We start from the raw sequence: 8,798 nt of genomic DNA, 5'->3' as shown, positions 1-8,798 counted from the left end.
TACATTTCACGTTGGACCGAGTCTACCAGTCGCTTCTAGGATTAACTAGGCGAAGCCCGAACAGATTATTTTACCTTCGACGTTTGACTGAAAAGTACTGACTTAAAATACTTTAGTCAAAGACCGACATTGGAATAAATCTCAGGGTTTTCCCAAAGTATTTGGTCAAACCTAGGATAAACCATATCATAGTCATTCCGGGAAGATACTGACCAGGACATGTCCTTTGACTGTGTCGTATACATAAATCATTAACGATACCTTATTTGTAATGAAACAAGATCCATTTGAGATATTGTATACCATTTATCTTTAGCTTTAAAAGTTTTTTATTGTATGCTAGTTAAATCTGAGAACGATTTTAAGTGCTTTATTACAAGATTTTTTTTTTCGCAGAAAAGAAAGTAAGAAAAAGAAAGGATCTTAAGTCGAATTTCTTCGAAAAAACCTCGCTTCCACAAAGTGGTATAAAAAGTAAATAAAAGTTTTCGAATTTTAAACTTTGTGTTATATATACATACAACAGTCGGAGATAGATTAGGTCCTTTCTTCTAGTAATTGATATAACTTATGTTACGCAGGGATGATTTAGCATTGTAATAGTAAAAGGATATTTTGAATTGGTCCAGTAGTTTTTGAGTTTATTCGTTACAAACATACCAATTTTTTCTCTAATTGTAGGGAGAAATAAAAGTACCGATGTCTTTGTATAGTGTTAAATTTCAAATCAGGCATAGAGTGAGCGGGGCGGTGAGCGGCGGGGCGCGGCGGGCGCGGCGCGGTGATGCGCTGACGCCATGCGCGACGCGGGATGCGCGCGCGCCTGCTGCTGGCGGCGCTGCTGCTCGCGGCGTGCGCAGGGTGCGCGGGCAACCCGGACGCCAAGCGACTGTACGACGACCTGCTCAGCAATTACAACAAACTCGTGCGGCCCGTCCTCAACGTCAGCGACGCTCTCACCGTGCGCATCAAGCTCAAGCTCAGCCAGCTCATCGACGTGGTATGTATCGACCGTCGTCTGGGCTCTTCCTTCCCGTCTCATCTGCACCTTACCAATCGGCATTCTGTTTTGTTTCAGAATCTCAAAAATCAGATCATGACAACAAATTTATGGGTCGAACAGGTAAAAACATTATTTAAAATATAAAGTTCTATGAAAATGTTCCTTAATATTCGCCGTGGTAAGTGACGTGTATGTATTTCAGAGTTGGTACGACTACAAATTGTCGTGGGAGCCGCGCGAGTACGGCGGCGTAGAGATGTTGCACGTGCCCTCGGACCACATCTGGCGCCCCGACATCGTACTCTACAACAAGTGAGTGAGCGGCATCATATGACGGAGTACAGGCGAGTATGGGGTATTTATTTAATATTGAATTGTATGATGTATGTGCAGTGCCGACGGCAACTTCGAAGTGACGCTGGCGACGAAAGCAACGCTGAACTACACGGGTCGTGTGGAGTGGCGCCCGCCCGCCATTTACAAGTCCTCCTGTGAGATCGACGTCGAGTATTTTCCTTTTGACCAGCAAACGTGTGTTATGAAGTTTGGTTCCTGGACATACGATGGCTTTCAGGTGCTGAACTACTGTTAAATATCGTCATCTACTTCTTTTAATAACTTCCATACCTTTTTAGTCTGTACAAGACTAAGGAATATTTGAACGTTTTTGTTGCAGGTAGACTTGCGACATATCGATGAAGTAAAGGGCACAAATATTGTCGAATTAGGTGTTGATCTAAGTGAATTTTATACGTCTGTCGAATGGGATATTCTAGAAGTCCCAGCCGTGAGGTGAGACGTTCAATTATCTTTTTTTTATTTTTTTTTTTATTTTTTTTTTTTAACGATTTACTAATGGTAGATCGATAGCAAGATGATCCTTATGTTTCTCTTTTTAGGAACGAGAAATTTTACACGTGCTGTGACGAACCCTACCTAGACATCACGTTTAACATCACGATGCGCCGTAAAACACTTTTCTACACTGTGAACCTCATCATCCCCTGTATGGGCATTTCGTTCCTGACAGTGTTGGTGTTCTATCTGCCTTCCGACAGCGGTGAGAAAGTGTCGCTTTCGATATCCATCCTGCTATCGCTGACGGTGTTCTTCCTGCTGCTGGCCGAAATAATCCCGCCTACTTCACTCGTGGTGCCACTGCTCGGCAAGTTCGTGCTCTTCACCATGATCTTAGACACGTTCAGGTAGGCGATCGGTCACACGTACTCCGAGTGAGTAAGTGAGCGAGTGATTGATCAGTTTTGATTTAGAGTATGAGGTTCGATGTTATTCTGCAGCATCTGCGTGACGGTAGTGGTCCTCAATGTGCACTTCCGGTCACCGCAGACACACACGATGGCGCCGTGGGTGCGCCGCGTTTTTATTCACGTGCTGCCACGGCTACTGGTCATGCGGCGCCCGCACTGCCGCCTCGATCCACACCGCAGCCGCTTGTGAGTGACCCACACATTTCCGAATACAACGTAAAGTGTTATATTTCTTATAATTCGACGACAAAAGCTGAGCAAAGGCCTTTATCTAAACCACCATTATTTTACACAAATGTTTTGTTTGATAAGTTAATGTAAGAATCGGAGAGATTTCTTATTCTTCGGGTAATTCACATTAACTACCAGTTTTTAAAGCAAGGACGTAGGAAGATCTGGTCATATAATCTACGTCAATATTTAATCGTCTAGCTCTTTGTAAAGAGCTGTAACTTAAAAAAATAAATTACAACAAAAATTACACCATGTTCCTTGTGATATTTTAAAGCAGTCAATTATGGTATTAACTGAATAAATAAAACAATAAACGTGTAGCTTCTAGGCAGTAGGCATGGTGAAATAGGAACACGCACATTGCCTTAGAAACAACAGCCATATCATAACATTATCAAGGTTAAAATCAATATTAATGTTATAAAGAGGTTCGGTTAGTAGGAAGTAATCTCTGCATCTACATCGAGTTCGAACATTCTTTATATATATTTGTGAGTTCGAGTTATTATATTTCAATCTTATGTAGGAAAAAAGACTTTTTATGGTAGTTGGATTAGCAAAGTAAATTGGAGAATAAATGGTCGAACGAAAACGTTTATTACGAATGCTGCCTCAACGGTGCAATATATATGAATTTATATGTTCTAGAAGAAAGTTGCAGAACTTGATGACGTCTCCAAAAAAGTCAGCGATAGCATATTATATCTAGATTTTATTTTAAATAAAACGAATCCTTCGCCGCTATGTGTCTGTCAGTTCGCGATAAACTTAAAGCTGCTGCACGAAATTTTAACACCAATATCTAGAATGATTCATGAGGGTAGTTTAGGTAAACCTAGTATAACTTTTCATGGTTGGCAAAGCCGGGGCCAGTAGCGATATAATATGGAACACTTTTTTATGGATCTTTTAATGTTTAAGTGCAGGGATCATCAGCGGCGAGGGCTGGTCACCCGCGCTGACGGCGGGCCCGGTGACACTCGGGGGCATGGGGACTATGGGGGCGGGCAGCTCGAGGTCGCTGGACGCATCTTCACAGGGGGGCTCCGGCTGCCAGCTGCACGAGGTGGGCGGCGTGTGCGAAGCTTTGCGCCGCTGGCACCGCTGCCCCGAGCTGCACAAGGCCATCGACGGCATCAACTACATCGCTGAACAAACGCGCAAGGAAGAGGAGTCTACGCGCGTGAAGGAGGATTGGAAGTACGTGGCAATGGTGCTAGACCGGTTATTCCTGTGGATCTTCACATTGGCCGTGTTGGTTGGCTCGGCCGGAATAATCTTGCAGGCGCCCACGCTGTATGACGAGCGCGCGCCCATCGACGTCCGTCTCTCGGAGATCGCCTACGCCGCCGCCAAGCCACGCCCGCCGCCGCCGCGTTGACCTCGTCGCCACCCCTCATGTTCATTGTATATAAAATTCTATTAATATAACTATAGTTTATACGACGAAAATAACGTGATCGAATATAAGTCGAATTTCTTTTGATAGACACGAAATAAATCGATTGTTTACAACGTTTGGTTTTACTTAATTATCGCTGGTTTAAGAAAAATATACGAAAACACACACGCATAAACACACAAAATAACAATACTCAAAGGACAAATAAAATAAGACATATCAAAAATATATAATTAATGATGGCTTCCTTTATTCTTTTATTCGAGTTTACCACATAATAAATATTATATCTACGGTATATGTTATAAACTCTGTTATATAAAATGAATGACAATCATTTCTTTAAATTGAATAAAACATTTTGCACAAGTACAAGGGGTTAAGCGAGTGAACTATTATGGATTAATTATTTAAGAATAAGTTACTTTTACACTTACAAGAACTCATGTTTTACAACTCGTAAAGTTCTGAAAACCGAGAGAGAAGAATAATGGACTTTACTTCTTATTCATGCTAAACGTAATGGATGAACTCAAAACCAACTACTTAGATACACCTCTACAACCTCAAAGAATATTTATTAATAAGCTTCAAATGCTAATACATACTAAAAGCCTTAAAAATTATGTTGCTCTGCTCTGCAAGTTTCCCGATCAGAGCAGAGAATTTCTTATGAATTTCGATAATAAGGTCTCATTCAATTGTAATAGTTCTCTATAGTTAATATGCAAAAATAAAAAGGTTTAATAATAAAAAAATATTTAAAGAAGAGTGAGAGAAAACGAAATAATGAGCATTTTTTACTAACTTAAAAAGAAACTACATTTTACAGACATAAAAAGTCGGCGGTGTCTAGTAGATCTATTAAATATCTAGGCAAAACAGATAAAGCCCAGAATCCTTCGCTTTTTCTCAGCAGAGCATGCCTGTTTGATGATAATTGGCCATTTTTACACTTATTTTCGAAAAATTCAAATCGCTTGATTGTTCGAAAATTCATTTTGATAGTGAATTATTTTAAAATAAAATAAGAAAATTATATGCCTAATAAAACGCTCAGTTGTGGAACGACGGACGTCGAGGTGATATGGGTGTAATTTCGTATTGGATTAATTAATTATCTCTATGTGAGGATTGGATTTTATTATATTTTAGTTGTACTACTGTAGGTATAAATTTTTTGTTTGAGTTACTTAAATAGTGTGTAGTGCGTGTGTGTGTGTGTGTGTAGTGTTTAATTTTATCATAAAATGAAATTGAAATTTATCATATTGTTCTTTTATTAAACTGTGTAAAATAGGCTTATTACGTAATTTACGCGGTTACTCTATAAATTGATAGTATGACGGGCAGGTAAGTTAAGTTAATGTTTTAACGATAAATGACTGAAATATGTACATAAACGTAATTTTCTCAAAAACTACCCGATGGATTTTTATAAAAATTACACCACAAGCGCATTTTATAAGGAACGTTTTCATGTATAATTCTTAGTGTTTTGACGATAATTGACTGAAATATGTACATAAACGTAATTTTCTCAAAAACTACCCAAATCGATTTTTCAAATCGAGTAATCCTCCTTTCCTGGCTTCCTCAGTACCACTATTGTGCATTCCTTCCATATAGCAGGGAAGCATCCCATTTCGAGGCATTTATTGATGATGGCCAGGGGAACCTCCGGGTTCGCCGTGAAAGCTGCGCAGCAGATATCCGCAGTGCAACTATTTTAAATAATGCATCAATCACAATATAATTAACATAATATGTACGTTATAATTATATATTTTAGTTGTATAATTACTTAATTAATAAAAATATTATGTTTAATATAATATTTTGTTTATAGTTTGCTGGTGCTATTCGGTTCCGTCAAATTTTGATAGGACCTAACAATATCATGGTGTTAACAAATTACAGTTTTATAATTAAAGCTTTACAAATTGCTTATCTTGTAAATATTATGGGGTAAGCATTGTTCACAAATTTGTTTTCCAAAATAAATACCGATATTTGCAAAACAACTTAAAACTCGAATTTCATCTATAGCTTTAATATAAAAATAAATTATAAGGAAAAGTTTAATTGTAATCAATACAAGTGATATAATATGATTCTTATTTATTGTAAAATGAGGAACAAGGCTGCGGCTTTTATAGTTTTTACATAAACTACAAATTCCAAATGAAGGTTCATGTGTGTCAATCTTATGTTTTATTTCATAATTTAATTATACATTTAGTCTTTACGATACATATTATAACCACCGACTTCTTTCGTTAGAATAGTTATAAATTTAAATCTTCTGCTTTTTCATACTTTCAATCGTTTAATTGTTTCCTAGATTTATAAATTCATAATTGTTAATTTAAATTTTATTTTTCCTTTCTCCCTAAGGTGTTTATGGAATATCTAGGTTGAGATTTGAAGTTGTACTAATTTTATTGTATTGTAATCAAAATTTACATTCGGTTCAAATACTGTATATCTTTTTACCTAATTTTTTTTTTTTTTTTTTAAATAAATATAAATAAAATTAATTAACTAAAAATTAAATTATTATTATTATTTTTTTTTATTTTTTTTTTTTAATAATTTAAGAATGCAAAATGAGTCCTACTGGGTTTTATCATAGGAAAGAGAGAGCGGTCCTGCAGTATGTAGGTTAATTTTGTTTTGTATCAAGTATACTAGATGGCGCTAGATGTTAAGTAAAACGCGATAGCGTTAAACGGCAAACACAACATAAGAAGTCTATGCTTGAATATTACGTCTTCGACGAGGTTAGGTTAGGTTAGGTTAGGTTAGGTTAGGTTAGGTTAGGTTAGGTTAGGTTAGGTTAGGTTAGGTTAGGTTAGGTTAGGTTAGGTTAGGTTAGGTTAGGTTAGGTTAGGTTAGGTTAGGTTAGGTTAGGTTAGGTTAGGTTAGGTTAGGTTAGGTTAGGTTAGGTTAGGTTAGGTTAGGTTAGGTTAGGTTAGGTTAGGTTAGGTTAGGTTAGGTTAGGTTAGGTTAGGTTAGGTTAGGTTAGGTTAGGTTAGGTTAGGTTAGGTTAGGTTAGGTTAGGTTAGGTTAGGTTAGGTTAGGTTAGGTTAGGTTAGGTTAGGTTAGGTTAGGTTAGGTTAGGTTAGGTTAGGTTAGGTTAGGTTAGGTTAGGTTTTTTTTTTTTTTTTTTTTTTTTATTTTTTTTTTTTTTTTTTTTATTACCTAATCAGCCTACTCCCCGGGCGAAGTTTATCCCCGGGCCGTGGAAATTCGATCTAGATTGAAACACGAGGTCTTTAAATGTTTATTTCAAAATCTGTAGGTTACATGTTTTACTTCAATGAGTGTTATTATTTATTACATATTGTTCATTAATTATTTACATAATTACATTGTTTATTTACATAATATCATACATAATATCTTAGTTTACAAATTCAATATGGCAATACGCTATATCTGGACGCGCCGCCGAGTGGCATGGGCCCTCCCTCTGATGAACGGTTTTTATCCATGGGAAAGCCCCATCCCCACGGCGTCGTTGTCCGTCGAGTGTGGTGGCATGCTACAGTCCCTGTTCAGTCTGCGGACACTTTCTATAATTTTGTCGCAAAACTCCTCCAAGCATGTCCGAGTGTCGTCGCGGGACACCAGGTGTGGGAGCTCGTTTTCATTTAAAGAAATTCCAGTTTTCTCCTCCACCTCGTGCCTCGCGACTCCAAACATTGGGCAGCTAAGCAGACAGTGCAGGGACGTTTGCGGCGTGGTGTTGTCACATGGGCATGACGGGTCTCGCTTTAAATTGAATCTGTGTAGGTAACTGGCAAAAGGGCCGTGGCCCGTCATGATGTGCACTAAGTTTCTGTTTGGTCTGTTTTGTCTAACAAAATTATATGCCGATTTTATGTCGGGTAGGAACACCTTAGTCACCAGACCCCGCTCACTCTCCGCATACCTCTGCTCCCACTTTTTTATTGTTTCTTCACGAATGGCCCTTTTTATGTGGGATATTGGGCATTTTGTGTACGCCGGTTTAGTCTTTAGATTGTTTGCTGCGTTTCTGGCCAATTCGTCAGCTCTCTCATTACCCGCAAGACCACAGTGAGCCTTTATCCAGTGTAGTTTTATTTCCTTACTGTTTTTCTTTGCTATCTTGAGGTTTATTCTTATTTTAGTTATAAGGGGGTGCCATGAGTTGCCATTGGCAACCGCCTGTAGTGCCGATCTAGAGTCTGAGTATATGTCACAGGTTTTGTCATTTGCGGCATTCATGTCCTTTGTGGCTGCCAACAAGGCGAACGCCTCCGCTTGGAACACTGTGCAATAGGATGAAAGCTTGAATTTCCTGGACTTTATTTCGGCCCCGTTTTTCCACCAGGAAAAAGCGGCGCCGACATCTTTATCGCTTTTGCTTCCGTCCGTAAATATTTGCACTTGTCCCCCCGAGCTCGTCGCCAAGTCCTCCTCGTTTGAAATAAGTTTGAATTTTAGCAGTGGCTCGTCGGCGGGATGGTCCATCTTGCAATACTCTGTTTTATTTTCGACCTCGATATCGTCCGAGAGGCCCTCCCAGTGGCCCTTTTTCGCCATGTATAGGGTGGCTACTTCAGTTATACGCAGGTCAAGTGGGAGAGCACCAGAAAGAGCCAGAGCTGCATTCAGAGACACAGTCCTATTCGCCTTTACTATCTTTTGAGTGAAGCCCCTTTGAATAGTATTTAATTTTTTACGGACACATATTTTTCCGGCTGCCTTGGCCCATGCCGCCGCTGCATAAGTTATAGTGGGTTCCACCACGGCTGTATAAATTGTGGATACTATATCCGGGTGTAGCCCCCAAGTCTGCTTTGCTGCCTTAGCCACCTGTTTGTATAAGTTGGCTGCCTTGACGCAAATCGTTGACACATGT

General features: G+C 39.0%; 1 protein-coding gene across 2 annotated transcripts; it reads left to right on the top strand.

Moving 5' to 3' along the window:
- The first annotated feature begins 796 nt into the window (after window positions 1–796).
- LOC125063722 (acetylcholine receptor subunit alpha-like) lies at window positions 797–4,020 on the top strand. 2 transcript variants are annotated; one of them, XM_047670303.1, is made up of 8 exons: window positions 797–1,000; window positions 1,079–1,123; window positions 1,206–1,315; window positions 1,397–1,577; window positions 1,680–1,795; window positions 1,903–2,208; window positions 2,302–2,457; window positions 3,427–4,020. In XM_047670303.1, exons 1-8 carry the CDS (start codon window positions 812–814, stop codon window positions 3,884–3,886), a joined length of 1,563 nt encoding a protein of 520 aa, XP_047526259.1. In that variant the 5' UTR covers window positions 797–811; the 3' UTR covers window positions 3,887–4,020. The 2 variants fall into 2 exon arrangements, with proteins under 2 accessions (XP_047526259.1, XP_047526260.1); XM_047670304.1 differs by having other exon boundaries at window positions 3,432–3,767.
- The last annotated feature ends 4,778 nt before the right edge of the window (window positions 4,021–8,798 follow it).

Source organism: Pieris napi, chromosome 3, assembly GCF_905475465.1.
Source record: "Pieris napi chromosome 3, ilPieNapi1.2, whole genome shotgun sequence".
In the NCBI taxonomy this organism is placed as follows: Eukaryota; Metazoa; Arthropoda; class Insecta; order Lepidoptera; family Pieridae; genus Pieris; species Pieris napi.
The sequence above is the reverse complement of the archived record's forward strand: the minus strand, read 5'-3'. Positions and strand labels throughout refer to the sequence as shown.

Bases quoted from the DNA above. Each gene is read 5' to 3' on its own strand.
- LOC125063722 (XM_047670303.1), top strand. From the start codon at position 812: ATGCGCGCGCGCCTGCTGCTGGCGGCGCTGCTGCTCGCGGCGTGCGCA. The intron at 1,001-1,078 runs GTATGTATCGAC...GTTTTGTTTCAG, and splicing joins TCAGCCAGCTCATCGACGTG to AATCTCAAAAATCAGATCAT. The intron at 1,124-1,205 runs GTAAAAACATTA...TATGTATTTCAG, and splicing joins CAAATTTATGGGTCGAACAG to AGTTGGTACGACTACAAATT.